At 44.0% G+C, this 21,474-nt stretch overlaps 1 protein-coding gene and 1 pseudogene across 1 annotated transcript; one reads left to right on the top strand and one right to left on the bottom strand.

Annotated features, from left to right (window-relative positions):
* Positions 1-11,632: 11,632 nt before the first annotated feature.
* LOC138929395 (dynein axonemal heavy chain 2-like) lies at positions 11,633-14,115 on the top strand. Its single transcript, XM_070288831.1, has 5 exons — positions 11,633-11,764; positions 11,827-11,931; positions 11,994-12,936; positions 12,993-13,486; positions 13,537-14,115. The coding sequence occupies exons 3-5, from the start codon at positions 12,116-12,118 to the stop codon at positions 14,082-14,084; spliced, it is 1,863 nt and encodes a 620-aa protein (XP_070144932.1). The 5' UTR covers positions 11,633-11,764; positions 11,827-11,931; positions 11,994-12,115; the 3' UTR covers positions 14,085-14,115.
* Positions 14,116-15,134: 1,019 nt separating this feature from the next.
* On the bottom strand, positions 15,135-20,924 carry LOC138929396 (uncharacterized; annotated as a pseudogene).
* Between the last annotated feature and the right edge of the window lie 550 nt (positions 20,925-21,474).

Below are 21,474 nucleotides of genomic sequence, written 5' to 3'. Positions count from 1 at the left end.
CTAGTAAGCCAGGCGAACTCCGTTACGCCACCTTCAGCAAATTATCCGTTTAATTGAAGTGTTCTTTGGTAAACCACATTTTTTGTGATGTATTGTGGTTAATGGAATTATCTAGGGACCAAATAGCCCCTGGGATGTTAAAATCACCAAGAACTACTAACTAAGTGGTCCCTATCCGAAAGTCTTTTTGAGACCAACTGAATAGCGGAAAGATGGTTTCAATAAATAGGAAGTTCCGACAATGGAGGAAAGATGAAACTGTCTCGTTGGTGGTATTGCCATAAGGGGTTTTTTCAAGGTAAGCTGATTATCCGCCTTACCAATTTCGGACGGTAGTCCGGGCCTGACACCCTGGTAGGGAACTGGGGCTCTGAGAGGCCAACTGTTGGGACCCTCCAGTGGACAAAACGGATATGGGCAACACCGGGGGCTCGGTCTCACCCGCGACACCTTCGGATAACGAATATTTTCTAGCACTCTATCTCACGATTCTTGAAATTTGTCCTGAGGTCGGTGGCTATGTCGAGGAAGGCTGCTGTTAGGAGCCTGCCACTCTGGTTGGGATCCGCTTAGATGCTGCACACCAGTTGATCTTCGTGTGCCCACGCGTTGTCTCAATCGGGCATTTTCCCTTACTACATTTCGTCTCTCCTCGCTTAAGTTCTGTGAATACACTGGTTGCTGGATTGCATGCCTTGTGCGGAGACCGATGTTCACACGTCGTGCTATAGGCATTTTCGACTATAGGCAGAGCGGTTAATTTAACCTCTAATCCACATAATTTACACAGTTCAACTTACCACCCTAAATACAAATGCTGGTTTCCAATTGCACTGATATGAAGCGAATAACTTATTTTACTCAAAATTGAACACAATTTCGATTTGTCATAAAATAAACTGAGTAGAGAATTATGGCATGCTATGTGTCAGTGTTGGCGCTTTATGCAAAAATGATATTCCCGCTTTCTGTTGCAATTTTTCCTGAATTTTCTTTACTGCATAAAATCACAAATTCCGAGACCTTTCCAACGAATGCAAAACCGTGGAAATCGGTTCGTGCGTTCTGGAGTTAATTGATCCCCGCAGAAAACTCGACTTATTTTTATATAATAGATTACAACTGGTTATGCGATTCAATTTTTATTTTCAATTTTTAAAATAAAAATTGGAGAATAATTATTATTTTCAATTTTTAAAATAAAAATTGGAAAATAATTTTAATTTTCAATTATTATTTTAAAAATTGAAAATAACTGTTATAACTCAACTTTTATATACACATTGAAAAATAATAATTATTCTACAACTTTTTTATTAATATTTAAAAATAAGAGTTAAAGCGCAATTAAAAAATAAAAATTGGTTATAAAAGTTTATTTTATTTTTGAGAACTCCTTCAAAAATTATGGTATACCTAAATATTTCATCTTTTTAGCTCAATTTTTTGGTAATAACTTTTATTTTACTCATAACTCTTATTTGCAATCCCTGGTTAAAATTAGGAATAAGAGACAAAATATGAAGTACTAGTAAGCCAGGCGAACTCCGTTACGCCACCTTCAGCAAATTCTACGTTTTTTTCTTCTTGGGATAAACTTATACTGGATCCTTTTGCGGAGGATTTCCTGGCCACCCCACTCCTGAACATGGTTCTTCGAGCCGGATAAGGATATAGTCCTGAAATCCTTGTTTCCCATTTGCCTGCACTACGTTCTGCAACGGCATAATTATCGCCGTTTTTTTTCTACTTCCTCGGCCCGTTCTACATTTCTCCGTACTATACATACATACACACATATGTAAATCGGCGCGCATTACTCCGCGAGTTGGTTGGACCGACAGTGGCGAGAAAAGATCTAAGTTTTCCCTTTAAAATATTTCCAGAATTTATTTGGGAATAATCAAGGCGAGCGCCGTATTTTCAATGTGCGAGAAATATTTATTTAAAAATTTACAACACTTCGGACTTCCTCGTCGTCACTCGCTGCTCACTGTTAACCGCACTTAGCAATCGCAAAAATCTGGCTCGAAGTTTTACATATTTTCCGCTCGCACTTCTGATCGAGTTCGCCACGTCCGCAAGAGTGAAAAATTGCCATCTGTTTTGCAAGTTTCTGCAGCTCCGGTATTTTTCCACTTCTCGAAGTTTCGGTGCATTCCTTTGCTCTCGCTCTTTCTTGGGCGCGTGCCAATTTTCGGGGGTTGTTTTTGGCCTCGATCGTATGTCCTCTCTCTCTTGCTCTTGTACGGTGCTGGCTCCGTGGCCACTTGTTCGTGGTGAATATCTCTCTGCTCTCCGGGTGTGTGTGGGTGTGTGTGCTAGTGGTGTGAGAACGGGGGGAAAGATAACTACCGATTATCGCTTAAGCTTAGATTAATGCAATTAATATTTAGAAATAGTATGAGAAATCTTACAATTATTGCTTAGGTTTACATATGAAGGAGATATTCAAAAATATATACAAAGTTATTTACAAAGTTATTCGCGAGGGTTTGTGTTGGTTTTTCGGTTTTTCTGCTGCTGTTGTTGTTCTTCGGCTGCTGCTGTGGCTGTTGAGGCTCTCCATGAGCGTTGGCAACTGTGGTTGTTGTTGCTTGGCCGCCGGCGCTGGCCGCTGTTGTTGTTGTCGGCCGCGTATTTGTGGGGAGTCAAACGACTCCTCACAATATATTTATAACTTTTTATTCTGATTAGCACGACTTTCTCTGCTGATGCCGCTTGCCCATGGCGCCAAACCCCTAAACAGCCTAGCTGCAACCCACTCTCACCAGAACTCATCTGACAATTCGCCCTGTTGCCCTATGCTTCTTTCTCTTAGCCCGCGAATCGAGTTCCTCAACCGACCCCTAGATGTCGCTTGCTCTGTCTTTTTTACATTGGTCTACCAGCGTTCCAAATCTATCCGCGACCGCACCAAGTCCGTCGTCCAAGCACCGACCATTAAAAACTGTGCAATCAGCACCACCACACTCTCCTGCATAGGCATGACCGTCCAGTGCCTGCATCCCATTCGTAGCAGCCGTCCCCTCCGTGTTTCTAGTTCGCACACTATCGACCATAGCGGAGGTCGTCCTTCTCCCGATGGAAGCGCCCGCTTGCCGGTTTTAAGTCACTGTGGTGTCGTAGCTCTAATTCGTGTTCCAATTCGTAAGTTTTCTAGTACTGATTTAGATTTTTTCTTTACGCCCCATTCATATCAGTCGAGCATGATATCTCCACGTCCACGCAGCGTACTCGAAGTTCTCAATCCTACCGTTGCCGAGTCTGCAGTGAGACCAATCCGCTAAGGAAATGTTTTCGACTTCTCCATCTGAGTGCAGAGAAGAGACTTCGGGCCGTCCTTGCCAACCGGTACTGTCCCAATTGTTTGGCCCACGAGGACTCCGAAGGAGTGTTGGCGAGGAGATTGCTGCATAACGTGCGGCAAAGATCACCACACGCCGTTGCTCCTCTCCGATCAAGCACTGGCTCCACGCCAGCCACGACAGCACAGCTGTGCCCGTCCTCGGAATTCTTTAGCCGTTTCTCGGCCCTCGTTGGTCAGTTCACGGAACTCTTCGGCCGCTCCTCGGCCCTCGTCCACTGCTCCTCAGCAAGTTTCTTCTGCTCGTCAGGGTGCCGCGGAGACCGCGGTCGCCGCTCCGTCCCTATCGTCCCTCCTGCTGCGGAAGGCGTCAACATCCTTAGATCTTCGACACGGCGGAGCTCATCGACCCGTGTATGCCTATGAGCTGTATCGACGCGTCGCTAGCAACGTGTTTCTGTCAGCCAACTACCAGCTTTTGGGGGCGAGCAGATTTGTCGTCTTCATGATCGAGCCTCACTGGCGCGTCCGTACGACGCTGTGCGGGTACTATTCCGGAATATCACGCTAGCTACCTACCCGCGACGATCTCCGTGGTTTTTTGGCGCGGACATTAATCCGCGTGTGATATAGCTGGGTTTCCGCTTCAGTCCAGGACGGACTCCCCGTGGACCAGAGCATCGTCTTTGGATGGGTCGTGTCCGGCGCCTGTCACCAGCCGTATTGACAACGGACATTTTGCAACGCGAGTGATTGTAGGGGGTGAGCGGAATGTTTAAGTCAGCGGCCCATTGTACCGCCGCTGCTTGCTGAGCTTTCTGCTCTCGCCCCTCTCCCACAGCTTCCGCGCTCCGGAGCTCGAGCCTCGGGCTTCGTAGCCGAATTCCACAGACGGCCGCTGCCGATCTCGTTTTCGCAGCGTAAATAGGGCCGGCGCGCCATCTTATGTTAAATCTTATTCAGTATTATGTATGCAGCCGAATAAAGCTAAACAGAAATTATCCCAAGATGGCCCCAACTTCAAACCACCATCACTTCCATGGAAAGAAGCGCCTCCCCCTCCAACACTAATATACATTAAATGAAAACTTTTATATTATTTTACTATTTTTAAAGGTTTTTTTATTTTATTAATTTACTTTAGCGAATTTGACGAAAATGCAAAGAATTTTACACTGGAACTTATAATTAATTTAGATTTTCAAGCCTATTCTGAAGATATTCAAGATATATCTAATGCTGCTACCATGGAATTACAAATAGAAAATGGAATTAAAAATATTGCTACCATTTGGAAAAAACAAGGCTTTGAAATGGCGTTTTATCATGACGGCATTTATCGAATTAAGAACGTCGATGATTGCTTTCAGCTGCTGGAGGAACACATGGTACAAATATCTGCAATAAAGGCTACGCGTTTTGTTGAACCATTTATAGATATTGTCGATTATTGGGAAAAAACTCTGTCATATATTAGTGAGACTCTTGAAAAAGGTTTGACAGTTCAACGTCAGTGGCTATACTTGGAAAATATATTTCAGGGAGATGACATACGAAAGCAACTTCCAGAAGAGGCAAAACGTTTTGTTACAATTACTGAAGAATTTCGTACTATATCTAGTAAAATGTATCAAGCAAAAACAGCTGTTAAAGCAACCCATTTACGACCAGCGCCTTTCCTATTGAATCGTTTTATTCGAATGGATGAACGTTTAGAGGTTATTCAACGTGCATTGGAAATATATCTTGAAGCGAAACGACAATTATTTCCGCGATTTTATTTCATATCAAACGACGACCTTCTAGAAATCTTAGGAAATGCAAAAATGCCCGATTTAGTTCAAAATCATTTGAAAAAGTTGTTCGACAATTTATATAAGCTTGAGTTAAAAAGAGTTGGAAAAACTTTAAGTCGCTGGCAGGCTACCGGGATGTATTCAGATGATGGAGAATATGTCGAGTTTTTACAAGTTCTGTATATAGATGGTCCATCAGAAAAGTGCCTTAAGCAGGTAGAAGATTTCATGGTTGCTGTTATGAAAGATTCTCTTAAACTAACAAGAGGATCTCTTAAAAAATTGATTGGAAATCGTGAAAAATGGATTTCTCTTTGGCCCGGGCAAATGGTGCTGACCACTGCCCAGATTCAATGGACTACCGAGTGTACAAGAAGTTTAATTCACTGCAGTATGGTTGATCAAAAAAAACCTCTTCGTAAACTAAAAAAAAAACAAATTAAAGTTCTTTCAAAGTTATCAGAAATGAGCCGTAAGGATCTCACTAAAATAATGCGCCTTAAGATTAATACTCTTATTACTATAGAAATACACGGACGTGATGTTATTGAAAGGATGTATAAATCAAATTGTAAAGACACTGGCCATTTTGAGTGGTTTTCTCAATTAAGATTTTATTGGCACCGAGAATCTGAGCTCTGCGTGATAAAACAGACAAATACCGAGCACTGGTATGGATACGAATATACTGGTAATTCAGGACGTTTAGTTATTACACCACTGACAGATCGGTGCTATATTACATTGACCACTGCCCTTCATTTGCACCGTGGTGGAAGTCCGAAAGGACCCGCAGGTACTGGTAAAACAGAGACAGTTAAAGACCTGGGTAAAGCATTGGGTATGTGGGTTATAGTCACAAACTGTTCCGAAGGATTAGATTATAAAAGCATTGGCAAAAATTTTTCTGGATTGGCACAAAGTGGTTGCTGGGGTTGCTTCGATGAATTTAATCGCATAAATATTGAAGTTTTATCAGTAGTAGCACAACAAATAATGTCTATTATGGCTGCTCTATCAGCTAAGGCCTTCGAGTTTATGTTTGAGGGTCAAATGATTAAATTAAAAAATACAGTTGGTCTATTTATTACTATGAATCCGGGATATGCCGGAAGGACAGAACTTCCCGATAATTTGAAATCAATGTTTCGCCCTATATCAATGATGGTCCCTGATAACATAATCATTGCAGAAAATTTGCTTTTTTCTGATGGTTTTACTAATACAAGAAATTTAGCACGAAAAGTTTTTACTTTATATGAACTAGCTAAGCAGCAACTATCAAAACAGTATCATTATGACTTTGGATTGCGTTCAATGGTTGCTCTCCTACGATATGCAGGACTAAAACGTCGACAACTTCCGAACACGAATGAAGAAGAGATTGTATACTTAGCAATGAAAGATATGAACGTAGCACGCTTAACAGCAAATGATTTGCCTCTTTTTGTTGGAATTATGTCAGATATATTCCCTGGAGTCAGTGTACCGGTTATAGACTACAGCGAGTTTTATACTGCAATACATGATGAATTTAAAGAGGCCGGGCTTCAACCTTTAACTATAGCTGTAAAAAAAGTAATAGAACTTTATGAAACTAAAAATTCAAGGCACTCAGTTATGATAATAGGGGATACTGGAACAGCAAAATCTGTCACATGGCGAATATTGCAAGGTGCCTTTTGCCGAATGAATTCTCTTAAATACCACGGATGGGAGGCTGTTAGTGTATTCCCATTAAATCCAAAAGCTTTAAATTTGGCTGAGCTTTATGGGGAATATAATTTGTCTACTGGTGAATGGCTCGACGGCGTATTGAGTTCAATTATGAGAATAATTTGTGCTGATGAAGATCCCTTGCAAAAATGGTTATTGTTTGATGGACCTGTGGATGCAGTTTGGATTGAAAATATGAATTCAGTAATGGATGACAATAAACTACTGACTCTTGTAAATAGTGAAAGGATCACTATGCCTGTTCAGGTGTCACTCTTGTTTGAAGTTGCAGACTTGGCGGTGGCGTCACCTGCTACTGTTTCCCGCTGTGGAATGGTATACAATGACTATAATGATTGGGGATGGAAACCCTATGTAAGCTCTTGGTTGCAGCGTTTAAAAGTGAAGGAATTTGGTGATTTCTTACGATTTCATTTTGAGTACATGCTTGCTAAAATACTGGATTATAAACGTGCACGTTGCAAGGAACCTGTTAAGACTAATGAGTTAAATGGAGTTATGTCGTTATGTAAATTGCTGGAGATATTTGGCACAAAACAAAATGGCATAACCGCAAACAATTTAGAATTACTTGAAGAAATGACCAGACTATGGTTTATGTTTTCTTTAGTATGGTCTATTTGCTCGAGCGTAGATGAAGATAGTCGTTTGAAGCTTGATAGCTTTATTCGTGAAATGGAAAGTTGTTTTCCTATCAAAGACACTGTGTATGACTACTTTGTAGATCCACAAGAAAGAACCTTTTTACCGTGGGACAGCAAATTATCCGGCACTTGGAAATATGATGAAAAGTAAGATAAAATAAAACATATTTTGATTTGTTTGTAAAGTTTACTATTTTAGCTTACCATTTTACAAAATAATTGTACCCACCGGGGACACCATAAGGTATGAATATGTTGTCTCAAAACTTCTTGCTGAAGAATATCCAGTAATGCTGGTTGGAAATGTTGGCACAGGAAAAACGTTAACAGCAGTAAGTGTAATGGATTCATGTGATAGGAATAAATTTTGCGTACTATGCGTTAATATGTCAGCGCAAACTACAGCAGCTGGACTTCAAGAATCTATAGAAAATCGTACGGAAAAGCGAACGAAAACGCAGTTTGTGCCAATTGGTGGAAAAAGGATGATATGCTTTATGGATGATTTTAATATGCCTGCAAAAGATATTTACGGATCACAACCACCATTAGAACTTATTAGGCAATGGATAGATTACAAATATTGGTTTAATCGTAAAACCCAACAAAAAATTTTTGTTCAAAACACATTACTAATGGCTGCCATGGGTCCACCAGGAGGTGGTAGGCAATCAATTTCAACTCGTACGCAAAGCCGATTCGTCTTATTGAATTTAACATTTCCTACACAGGAAACAATTATTCGAATATTTGGTACCATGCTAAGTCACAAGCTTAATTCTTTTCCTAGTGATGTTCGTGAGATTTGGTTACCTATTACCTTATGCACCATTAACTTATATTCATCAGTAATTGGAAAAATGTTGCCAACACCAAATAAGTCACATTACCTTTTTAACCTTCGAGATATATCTAAGGTCTTTCAAGGTCTTCTGAGAAGTACGCAAGAACTTCAAACAAAAAAAAACTTATTCTTACGTTTGTGGATTCACGAGTGCTTTAGAGTATTTTGCGACCGTTTGGTTGATGATGCAGATCAGCTCTGGTTTCTAAATAATGTAAATGACACATTAGGAAAACACTTTGAGGTTACATTTCATGGTTTATGCCCATCTAAACTACCCCCCTTGTTTGGTGACTTTGCACATCCTCAAGGTTTCTATGAAGACCTTCAGATAGATTCTTTAAGAAATTATATGAAAAATCAGCTAGAGGAATATAATAATTTTCCAGGAACGACTCGTATGAATCTAGTTTTTTTTAAGGAAGCTATTGAGCATATAGTTCGAATTCTAAGAGTGATTTCTCAACCTCGAGGTCATATTCTAAATATGGGTATTGGTGGATCAGGTCGTCAAGTGCTATCAAAATTAGCGGCATTTATTTTAGAAATGAGCATCTTTCAAATTGAAGTAACAAAAAAATATAAAACCGGTGATTTAAGAGAGGACCTTAAAAATCTTTACAAAGTTACAGGGATAAAGCAGAGAAAAACTGTGTTTATATTTAGTAGTGAACAAATAGCAGAACTAGCTTTTTTAGAAATTATAAATAATATGTTAAGCACAGGAGAAATTAATCTTTTTAAGTCGGATGAGTTCGATGAACTGAAAAGTGAACTTGAACGCTCCGCTAAAAGGGCAGGAATAGTTTTAACAACAGAAGCTTTGTACTCGTTTTTTATGTTAAATGTTCGTGATTTTATGAATATAGCACTGTGCTTTAACCCTATTGGAGAACATTTCCGTAGTTACATAAGGCAATATCCTGCTTTATTAAGTTCAACCACTCCCAATTGGCTAAGACTATGGCCTCAAGAAGCCCTTTTAGAAGTTGCTTCTCATTTCTTACATGGATTTCAACTTAATGTTGTAGTTCCTGGAAAAGAGGACGAGCAGCATCGAGATAGTTTGGTTATGACAACCGAAAGTATCCTTCAACGTGATATTGCTCTTGCGTGTTCAATTATTCACTCTAGTGTTGCAAAAATGTCGGACCTCATGTTCTTGGAAGTAAAACGTTATAATTATGTCACATCACCCAATTATTTACAGCTAGTAAGTGGTTTCAAGGAACTGTTAGGAAAAAAAAGGATGGAGGTATTAACTGCTGCTAACAGATTACGCAATGGACTTTCGAAAATTGCTGAGACACAAGAAAAAGTTTCTTTGATGTCCGAGGAGCTAAAAACGAGCTCCGAACAAGTTAAAATCCTTGCCAGAGAATGCGAAGAGTTCATAACTATGATCGAAATTCAAAAATCGGAGGCAACCGAGCAAAAAGAAAAGGTTGATGCAGAAGCCGTTATTATTAGACGAGAAGAAGTAATTTGCCTTGATTTAGCTGCAACAGCTCGAGCAGACCTAGAGGTCGTAATGCCCATGATAGACGCTGCTGTTAAAGCGCTAGATGCTTTGAATAAAAAAGATATTTCTGAAGTAAAATCATATGGGCGTCCACCTATGAAAATAGAAAAAGTTATGGAAGCTGTATTAATTTTGCTCGGAAAGGAGCCGACTTGGGAAAACGCAAAGAAAGTTTTAAGTGAATCAACGTTTTTAAACGACTTAAAAAATTTTGATCGTGACCATATATCTGATAAGACCCTTAAACGAATTGCAATTTACACAAAGAACCCGGAGCTAGAACCAGATAAAGTGGCCGTTGTGTCACTTGCTTGTAAATCTTTGATGCAATGGATTATGGCAATAGAAAATTATGGAAAAGTTTACCGAATCGTTGCTCCAAAACAAGAAAAATTAGATAATGCCATGAGATCTCTAGAAGAAAAACAAGCTGCATTAGCTGCTGCAAAAAAAAAACTTGAGGAGCTACAAGCTGTCATTGAAGAACTTTACCGTCAACTAAGTGAAAAAACGGATCTTCTTAATGAGTTGCGCGCTAAGGAAGAACGACTTAAAAAACAATTAGAGCGTGCAATCATCTTGGTAGAATCCTTGTCAGGTGAACGTGAGCGGTGGATAGAGACAGTGGCTCAGTTGGACCTTGCCTTTGAAAAACTTCCAGGAGACTGTTTGCTTTGTACTGCATTTATGTCTTACTTGGGTGCATTTGATACAAAGTATCGTGAAGAATTGGTTACAAAGTGGTCCTCAGTAATTGAAGATCTTTTAATACCATGTACTTCAGAGCTAAAAATAACAACTTTTCTTATCGACGCTGTTTCAATACGGGAGTGGAACATTCAAGGTTTGCCAGCTGATGATTTAAGTACAGAAAACGGAGTTATTGTAACGCACGGAACCCGCTGGCCTCTTATAATTGATCCACAAATGCAAGCTAATAATTGGATTAAGAATATGGAAGAACGTAGTCACTTAATGATAATAGATTTCGGGATGATAGATTACTTGCGGCAATTAGAACGAGCAATGAAAGAAGGATTACCAGTATTATTGCAAAATGTAGGAGAATATTTAGATCAGGCAATTAACCCGATACTCCGTCGAAGCTTCACGATTCAAAGTGGTGAAATACTACTTAAATTTAACGATAAATACATATCTTATAATGATCAATTCAGATTTTACATTACGACAAAGATCGCAAATCCCCACTATCCCCCTGAAATTTCATCAAAGACTACAATTGTTAACTTTGCATTAAAACAGGATGGACTTGAAGCCCAACTTCTAGGGATTATTGTTTGCAGGGAAAAGCCAGCCCTTGAAGAACAGAAAGACGAGTTAGTTATTACAATTGCTCGGAACAAAAGAACTCTTGTTGATCTTGATAATGAAATCCTTCGTTTACTTAATGAGAGCAGGGGATCTCTATTAGACGATGATGAATTGTTTTCCACACTTCAGAAATCACGACAAACCTCAGTTCTAGTTAAGGAGTCTCTAAGCATTGCAGAAGTCACTGAAGTGGAAATTGATGCAGCACGCCAAGAATATAAACCAGCATCTGAACGAGCTGCTATTCTTTTCTTCGTTTTAATGGATATGTCTAAAATAGATCCAATGTATGTATTTTCGTTGACAGCTTACATTTTATTATTTACGCAATCAATAGAACGTAGTCCCCGCAACCAACTTGTTCACGAACGAATTCAAAATATCAATGAATATCATACCTATTCTGTTTATAGAAACACTTGCCGTGGCCTATTTGAGCGCCATAAGCTTCTTTTTTCAATACATATGACAGCAAGATTCTTGCAAATGCTGGAAAACTTGTTGAAGAAGAATATGATTTTATTTTAAAAGGCGGTATTGTTTTAGATAAACAAGGACAGGCTCCTAATCCAGCACCATGTAAGACTAACAAAAATTATAAAATTAAAAATAATATTATCTGATCTACATTTTTTATCTAGGGTGGATAAATGAACAAAACTGGGATAATATTACTGAACTTGATAAAGTCGCAGGATTTCATGGCATAATTGATTCTTTTGAACAAAATTCTAAAGCTTGGAATGGTATTGTTCATACATATATAAAAGTTTTTTTAGGTTAGTTTAGTCAATTATTTTGTTTACAGGTTGGTATGCTACTACTTTTCCAGAACAAGAGGACCTCGTTGGAGAATGGAATGATAAATTAACCGATTTTCAGAAAATTTGTGTTATACGGTCATTACGACCAGATCGAATATCATTTTGTATGACTCAGTTTATTATTACTAAGCTTGGACCGCGGTATGTTGATCCACCCGTCCTTGATCTTAAAGCTACTTTTGAAGAATCCATATCTCAGACTCCACTTATATTTGTTTTATCACCAGGAGTTGATCCTGCGCAATCACTTATAACATTGTCAGAATCTGTTAAAATGGCACAACGTATGTATTCCCTTAGTTTAGGCCAAGGACAAGCACCGGTGGCAACAAAGCTGATTATGGATGGTATAAGAGATGGCAACTGGATCTTTTTAGCAAATTGTCATTTATCTTTAAGCTGGATGCCAACTTTAGATAAAATGATTAATACAATGCAATCTATGAAATTACATAAAAAGTTTCGCTTGTGGCTCAGCTCAAGCCCTCATCCGGACTTTCCAATTTCCATCTTGCAAACAAGTATTAAAATGACAACAGAACCTCCAAGAGGTATCAAGTCAAATATGAAACGATTGTATAACAATATAAATGAAGTTAATATAGAAATTTGTAATGATCCGATAAAGTATAAAAAACTACTGTTCGCTTTATGTTTTTTTCACACTATTTTACTTGAGCGTAAAAAATTTTTACAACTCGGTTGGAATGTAATATACAGCTTTAACGATTCAGATTTTGAAGTTTCTGAAATATTATTATTATTGTATTTAAACGAATATGAAGAAACTCCTTGGGGTGCGTTAAAGTATCTTATAGCAGGAGTTAATTATGGTGGTCACGTTACTGACGACTGGGATCGGCGCCTTTTAATAACCTATATAAATCAATTTTACTGTGATCAAGCTATACAGACCAGAAAGTTTAGGTAAGACAGACTTTAATCAATTTAATTAATATATTAATTAATTTGATTTCTCAAAGATTGTCATCTCTCACTAATTACTTTATTCCCGATGACGGTGATGTTCAATCGTACTTAGATCAAATTCAAATGTTTCCCTATATTGATAAGCCAGAAGCGTTTGGACAACATTCTAATGCTGATATAGCTTCATTAATAGGTGAATCTCGTATGTTATTCGAGACACTGCTATCAATGCAGGTACAGACTTCAGGATCAGGTGGCAATGAAAATACTGAAAAAAAAGTTTCTGACCTAGCAAAGGAAATATTGCTAGGTACACCAGATGAGATTAATTATGAACAGACCGCGAAAGTTATTGGCATTAATCGGTCTCCATTGGAAGTTGTCTTGCTACAAGAAATTGAGCGCTATAACAAACTTATTGTTGAAATGAGTTCTCATTTGCGGGACTTACGCCGTGGTATACAAGGTTTAGTGGTAATGAGTTCTGATTTAGAGGATATTTTCATGGCTATTTCTGAGGGCCGTGTACCATTACAATGGTTGAAAGGTGAGTATTTGGCTTAAAGCACTAAAATAAAAATAATGCCTGTTTTTTAGCTTATAATTCTCTTAAGCCATTAGCGGCTTGGGCTCGTGACTTAAGCCTTAGAGTTGCACATTTCAGTTCTTGGGCAAAAACACTTCGTTCACCAACATTATTTTGGCTTGCGGCCTATACCTTCCCAACTGGATTTGTTACTGCTGTATTGCAAACCTCTGCTCGAACCACGAAGACCCCGATAGATGAGTTGTCTTGGGAGTTTTATGTTTTTGTAGAAGAAGATGCAGCCGCAGCTCGAATAATACGAGAAGGAGGTGGTGTATACATACGGAGTCTGTTCTTAGAAGGCGCGGGGTGGCTGCGAAAAAACCAGTGCCTTCAAGATCCACTTCCAATGGAGCTTATCTGTTCATTACCTGTTATACACTTCAAGCCTGTTGAAAATCTTAAAAAGCGCTCTCGAGGTGTTTACCAGTGCCCAGCATATTATTACCCTATACGTTCAAACTCATTTGTCATAGCTATTGACTTAAAATCTGGCATTGAGAAATCGGAGCATTGGATAAAGCGAAGTACAGCAATTTTGCTAAGTCTAGCAAATTAAAAAAAAAATTAAATAAAGAACCTACATGTAATATTTTCTTTTATTATTTTATTAAAAAACAAGAAAGGAAGCTAACTTCGGCACACCGAAGTTTGTATACCCTTGCAGATTGGTTTTGATATTTATATTATATAAACTATAATGCTGAAAACACACACAAAACAGAGTTTCATTACATTTTACCTATACTTATTATGTTTACAGTTTGACAGATACAGTTTTACATTTCCAGCTTTACATTTTCGATATCTCTACCGATCGTTTCGATGGCAGCTATATGATATAGTTGTCCGATTTTTATGAAATTTATATCAAAATTCTAATATAATAAAAAAAAATATATACACCTTAAGGTATTATAATTTCAGTCAGAAGTTTGCAACGCAGTGAAGGAGACCTTTCCGACCCTATAAAGTATATATATTCTTGATCAGCATCAACAGCCGAGTCGATCTAGCCATGTCCGTCTGTCCGTCCGTCCGTCTGTCCATCCGTCCGTCTGTCCGTTTCTACGAAAACTAGTCCTTCAGTTTTAAAGCTATCTGAATAAAACTTTGCATATAGTCTTTTATATACTCTCACTGCTATTAATGTCGGAACGGGCCGGATCGAACGACTATATCATATAGCTCCCATACAAATTGTTTAGTCGGGGGGCGATCCTTCCACTGAAGATCCTGGAGAAAGTAGTTCCCACCGGCGCAGAGACCGAAGAAAGCCCAGAGGAGAAAAAAAAGTCGGGGGCGTCGTGGAGGCAATTCAAGCGATCAGCTTTATTCAGCTGCATACATATTACTAACTCTAAGCATAGGAAAAAGAGGCCAGAGAAGCTGGCTGCAGTGAGCGGCTACCAATCGACAGCAGCCGACCAAGGTGTTCGGACTGCACCCGAGGCCCGCTCTCCGGAGTGTGCAGGCGGTGTGAGCGCATTAAAGGGGCGAGCGGGAAAAAAGCTCCATCAGCTCAGCGCGCAGCGGCGCACAACGGGCCGCTGACCTAAACATCCCGCCCCCCCTTGCAATCACCCGGGTTGCAAAGGAACCGTCCTCATCATGGCTGGTGACAAGCTCCGGACACGATCCATCCAAAGATTGTGCTCTGGGTCACCGGCAATCCGTCGTCGATCTTTCGAAAGCCCGGTCTTATCACCCGCGGGTACATGTCGGCGCCCAGGATCACGGAAATTGAAGCAGGGCGATAGAACCCCTCATCGGCCAGCGTGATGTCCCGGAAGTGGGCACGCACCGCATCGCTGAGCTCCCGAACTGGGGTGCGGATGCGCACGCGAGGCTCTATCTTAAAGACAACGTCGAGCCGGACGGCGCTGTCGATCTTGGAGCCGACGGTGGCAGAACAAATCTGTTCACCCCCGACGTTGGTAGTCGGCAGGCGAAACGCTGCAGCTAGCGACGCGTCGATGCAGCTCATGGGTGTGCACGGATCGATGAGTGCGGCCGTGTCGAAGCTCTGAGTCCCGGTGTGGATCCGCACCAATGCAGTCGGCAGGATGTTCACGCTGTGCCGCTGCAAAAGCGACGACAGCGACGGAGCAGCGACCGTGGTCGGCTTAGTACCCGGACGAGCGGCGGAAAACTGCCCAGGGGTGTCGGGCGAGGCGCGTGGAGCTGTTGACGAGGGCCGTGGAGCGGCTGACGAAGGCCTGGGCGTGGCAACGGTATCCCTTGACCGGCGGTTTGCCGGGCGAGACTGGCGTGACGACATCGGCGATTCGGAGAGATGTAGGAGCGTGTGGTGGTCCTGGCCACACGTTTTGCAACGGTCACCCCCCCCACGTGGGCCAAGCATCTGGGGCAGTACCGGTTGGCCAGGACGGCCCGGAGCCTCTTCTCGGCACTCAAGCGGCGGAATTGACGGCACTTCCGTAGCGGATGGATCCCTCTGCAGACTCGGCATCGGTAGGATCCCGTACCTCGAGAACATCTGCTTTCGGCGGTACGTGGGCTTGGCGACATCGTGCGTCACTCGACTGGTGGAATATAACACATGAAAAAAAGAACAATTAATCAGTACTGGTAGGGACTACGAATTGGAGCTACGAATTGGAACAAGACATTGAAACTACGGAACGGATCGGTGGATTAATGGAGTGGAGGGACGGTTGGTTATTGCGGGCAGGCGACCTCCTCCATCGGAAGCAGGATCCCCTTCGCAATGGGACGCTTGATGAGTCCTCGCGCGGTGCGAATGTCGACCACACGGACATGGCCATCGACTCCTGGAAACACCGCGTCAACTCTGCCTAATCGCCACTCATTGGACGGAAGGTTATCTTCCTTGATGACTACCATATCCCCGGCACGGAGATTTCTTGTGGGAGCTCGCCACTTGTTCCGCTTATGGAGTTCCTTGAGGTACTCCTCCTTCCATCGCAGACGAAAGTGTTGATGGAGAGCCTTCAGATGTTGCCAGCGATTTATAATGGATGTGGTGACCCCCTTGATCTCGGGTTCAACCACGGCGAGGAGAGGGCCTCCAACCAGAAAGTGCCCAGGCGTAAGCGCCAACAAGTCGGCGGGGTCTTCGGACATTGGAGCGAGCGGACGCGAATTCAGGCAAGCTTCGATTCTAGCCAGAAGTGTGGCAAGCTCTTCAAACGTGTACTTTCGCGTGGCCGTGGACTTGTAAAACAAGGTTTTGAAGCTCTTTACGCCTGCCTCCCACAAGCCTCCCATGTGGGGTGCTCCCGGAGGAATGAACTGCCAGAGCAGCTGCTGGTGACTGTAGGCCCCCGTCACAGCTTCTTTGAGAGCGTGGAGAAAATCTCGGGAGAGTTGGGCAGCCGCCCCCACGAAAGTCTTCCCGTTATCCGACTGCACTTGACGGGGGCATCCTCTTCGAGACACGAAACGGGCGAAGGCGGCGAGAAACTTTTCCGTAGTAAGGTCGGACGTAGGCTCTAAGTGGATGGCCTCAGTCGAGAAGCAAACGAACACCAACAAATACCCCTTAGTGATAAGACAAGCTCGTCCCGTATAATTTTTGATGTCGAAGGGACCGGCGTAGTCCATGCCGGTATATGTGAAAGGACGCGAGAAGGAGGTCCGTTCCTTTGGCAAGTCTCCCATGAGTTCCGTTTGCCAGACGGTTAACAGACTTAACCAAATTCCTCACCCTCGGGATCCAGAACTTGGAACGGATCAGACGGATCATTAGCTGATTGCCGCCGTGCAGCGTTATCCGATGCGTAAAATGGACGATGAGTCGAGACAGGTGGCAGTCGTATGGGAGGATGATGGGATGTCGTTCATCGTATTGGAGCAGCTCGGAAGTTGTAACCCGGCCGCATTGCTCTCATGAGCCCATTCGAATCAAGGAACGGGTTCAAATTTTGAACCCGACTGGAAGTTGGAATTGGTCGTTTTTGGCTTAAGCAACCCCTCTCCAGGCTGAAGTGCCTGCGTTGTGTCACGGAAATAAGAAGTAACTCAGCTGACACGATTTCAAAAGCTGTTAAACGATCCTCTACCGACGACAGGAGCTTCCGCGAGCGCTGGATGAAGCGATGGACGTAGGCGAGAACTCGCAACGCCTTATCGAGTGTGGAAAAACGTTCAAGAATGTCTTCAGGAGGAACCTTCGCCACATGGACCTTGACTGCTCGCTTCTCGAGGTCAGTTATAGGGGAGACATCGCCTTGCAAGGGCCACTCGCTTCGGGGCCTTCGCAACCAGGCCGGCCCATGCCACCACAGTTGGCTGTCCGCGAGGTCTTGGAGCGCTACTCCCCGGCTGGCGAGATCTGCCAAGTTGTGCTCGGAGCGAACATGTGCCCACTTCTCCACTTTGGTAAACTGGGTGATCTTGGTCACCCGATTTGCCACGAACGTCGTCCAATGACACGCCGGCTTATGCAACCAGGCGAGAACAATTGTAGAGTCCGTCCAACAGTGCAAGGCGGACGCAGGCCCGGGCATCTTCGGAAGGATGGCGGCCGCCATCTCGGACAAGAGCAAGGCTCCGCACAATTCGAGCCGCGGAAGCGACAACGTTTTTACTGGGGCCACACGCGTCCTTGCCGTCAGCAAGGTCACCTCTACCGTAGACCCCACCTCCACCCGGACGTAAATGGCGGCACCGTACGCCTTCTGGGATGCGTCGCAGAATCCATGATGCCGCTTGGTGAACGACGATTCTGAGACCAATTTTGGCGGAATGAAGAAAAACTCGTCGGACGTCGCTTTCCACCGCACGCCGAGAGTTTTAGCCGTGCTCTCAGAGTTGAGTTCCAGAAAATCTGAGTGAAGGAGATGGTCATTCGGGATGTTGGCCAAAATCGCCTTATTATTGGGGGTCCACTTTCTGAGTGGGAATCCCGCCGATGGCCACCTGCGCCTCAGTTATGTCGGCCCCCGCGAGGACATCGTCGACGTACATAAACTGTCGAATGATCCGAGTGGCCCGCGGATACCTCGACTCTTCGTCGTCGGCGAGCTGTTGCAGGACTCGGATCGCTAAGAAAGGGGCACAGTTGACTCCGAAGGTGACCGTTTTCAATTCGTAGTCACGGATTTCCCCATCGGGATTGCGAAACAGAATGCGCTGGAACGGTGTATGGTTGGGGTCTACTCAAATCTGTCGATACATCTTCTCGATGTCGGCATTGAAAACGAACCTAAAGTATCGCCATTTTAGGATTTGTATTGTGAGGTCGGCCTGTAAGACCGGGCCCGCGTAGAGAATGTCGTTAAGGCTTGTCCCGTTTGCGGACGGGCTAGAGGCGTTGAAAACCACCCGCACCTTAGTGGTCGTGCATTCGGGCTTGAGAACTGCATGATGCGGAAGGTAGTAAGTAGCGGAACGGCTCTTCGGAGAAACTTCGGCCATGTGGCCCAAGTCGAGGTATTCTTGGATTACCGAGTCGTATCGGGCCTTGAGGGGGGGATCCCTTTTTAGGCGCTGTTCGTTACGCAGAACCTGAGCCAGAGCGAAGGATCTTGAAGATGAGAGCTCGGAACCACCATGCTCAGGGTCGCGCAAGGAGAGCGTCACAACGTACTTGCCACAACTGTCCCTGCGTGTAGTTCGGACAAAATTGCGTTCACAGACAGAATCAGACTCGGAGACGATCTGTGAGGGCACTTCCTCTACTTCCCAAAATTTGGTGAGGAGCTGGTCCAGCGGGTCGTCGGAGCCGCAGGTGACTCGTGTAGAGAAGGCGGACACATTTCGGGAGGCACTCGGAAATATGGGACCTGTCAGCACCCATCCAAAAATGGTTTCCTGGCCGAAAAGAGAACCACAAATATTGGCCTTGGAGTTGCCTAGGAGTATTGACGGAAGAATGTCGGCTCCTATCAAGACATCGATTTGGGAGCTCTCAAAGAACTTGGGGTCCGCAAGAGGTATGTCAGGGAGCCCCTGCAGAAAGTCTTGTGGGACGGGGTACGAAGGCAGACTCCCGGCCAACTGCGGAAGGACGTACGCTGCCGTTTCCAATTGCAGTCCGGGTCTGGAAGGCGCTCGAATGGAGAAATGACAGAATTTGGTAGACTGGCAATGGTTTGGTTAAGGCCGGAGACTTGGGCTTGAATGGTCTTGAAAGGCAGTTTCACGAGATTGAATAGCCTCTCAGTAATAAATGTCGCCTCGGAACCAGAGTCAATCAAGGCACGCGCTTGGAAAGTGCACCCCATATGGCAAATATCGACGAGAGCGGTGCCCAACAGGACGGCTTTTCAGCCGGAAGCGAAGCACACTTGTACGTCAGAGTGATCTTCTGAGGTGCTCGCGTTTCTTGGGGAATCCGCGGGGCGCGGACTCGCTGGCGCAGACGGAGTCGGAGCGGTCGCGAATGGATTGCCACGATGCAGGAGGGTGTGGTGACGGCTGTGACAAGTGAAACAGCTATGGGCACTCGTACAGTCCCGCTGCTGGTGCCCTCGTGCGAAACAATTTAGGCAAAGCTGCTTCCTCCTGATGTAGTCGGAGCGACCATTTCCATTTCCAGGAAGCGCGGACATACACGAATAGGGTGGTTTTCCCTGGAGCAAAGATCGCACCCTCTTGGGGCTGGAGTCACTCGGGCCTCATACGAGTTGAGCCGGCGCGCAGGGGCGCGTGCAGGGGTCGATCGGGGGGGAACCTGCCCCGAACTGCTAGGCCTGATATCGTCGATAGCCTCTAGAGTACGGTGACGCTCGGTCAAAAACGAGTTCAGCTCGTTCCAGGTCGGAATTTCGGCCTTGTTGTGGACGGATTGCTCCCACATGGACAGTGTGGTTTTGGGATGTTTTGTGGAAACCATGTATACCAGGAGACAATCCCAGGTTTCGACTTGGATGGAGGACATAGACAAGGCTGTTAGGCAACTCTGGATGGTGCCTTGCACTCCTGACTCTTGGGGGACTGCTGGAAGGTTGAATAGGATTTTCAACTGGCTGTTGACGAGCAACCGCCGATTTTCGAACCGTTCAGTGAGGCTCTGCCATGCGGAGATGAACCCTTCGTTTGTAAGAGGGGCCTTCGACACAATGGCATGTGCATCGCCACTTGTCTTTGACAACAGGTGGAACAGCTTTTCCACCGGTGTGAGACGCGAATTCTGGATATAGATCGCCGTAAAAAGGTCTCGGAACGTTGGCCACCGAATATAGTCCCCAGTGAAGACTTCTGTGTCCACTGGTGGCAGACGACAACCCGTAGAAGGGGGTGGTTGACTACTGGCGGAAGCCTGTGTGGGTTGGAAGGCGGATCTGTCAATTACGTCCTGCAGCTGAAACACACACTTCGAAAACACAGAATAGCAGTAACTATACTTCTAGCTCTGATGCAATGGTCGGAGGGTCGTCGGATTCGGCAAGGAGGTCGGAGCAGCTTTCATAGCTTTTCTCCACCTTTTCCCACAGGGCCCGAATTTGGTCCCGGTGGATTTGGCACATGCCAGGGGGCAATCTGTCCGTGTCAGGGGCAGCCGGAGTGTGCAGGTTAGCCTCGAAGTGGCTAACACGGTCTGTTGTGGCAATAAATTTCTTCAGGGCAATATCTATCGCCTTTTGAGCCATCTTGGACACGGATCGCGTAGTTTTTGGCGCTGGACCGGGGCAAAGATTCACAGAATTGTCGCATTTTGCCCTTGGGATGGCAATGGCTGCCTTCGACCTTAGAGGAGTTGAGCGCGGAGACGGGCGCGGAGATGCGGATCGGGACCTCTCCAAACGGATTGACGGGAGCACAGGTAGCTTCTTGTCGTCACCTGTGGGCATTCTCGGACTCACAGATGGTCACATTAATGCGCTCGGCACAATCTGGGTCGCTAACAACGTTACTTGTCGCCCAAGAAATACATACGAATTGCGAAGGAAAGACGACTCAACTCTGGTTCGCGTAACGCCAGTGGACACAGCACCAGCGACAAAAAAAATGTCAGCGGC

Source organism: Drosophila kikkawai, unplaced genomic scaffold, assembly GCF_030179895.1.
Source record: "Drosophila kikkawai strain 14028-0561.14 unplaced genomic scaffold, DkikHiC1v2 scaffold_182, whole genome shotgun sequence".
Taxonomy (NCBI): Eukaryota; Metazoa; Arthropoda; class Insecta; order Diptera; family Drosophilidae; genus Drosophila; species Drosophila kikkawai.
The sequence above is the reverse complement of the archived record's forward strand: the minus strand, read 5'-3'. Positions and strand labels throughout refer to the sequence as shown.

Coding starts and splice junctions, on each gene's coding strand:
- LOC138929395 (XM_070288831.1), top strand. CDS start 12,116: ATGACTCAGTTTATTATTACTAAGCTTGGACCGCGGTATGTTGATCCA. Junction 12,937..12,992: donor ATACAGACCAGAAAGTTTAG/GTAAGACAGACT, acceptor GATTTCTCAAAG/ATTGTCATCTCTCACTAATT. Junction 13,487..13,536: donor ACCATTACAATGGTTGAAAG/GTGAGTATTTGG, acceptor CCTGTTTTTTAG/CTTATAATTCTCTTAAGCCA.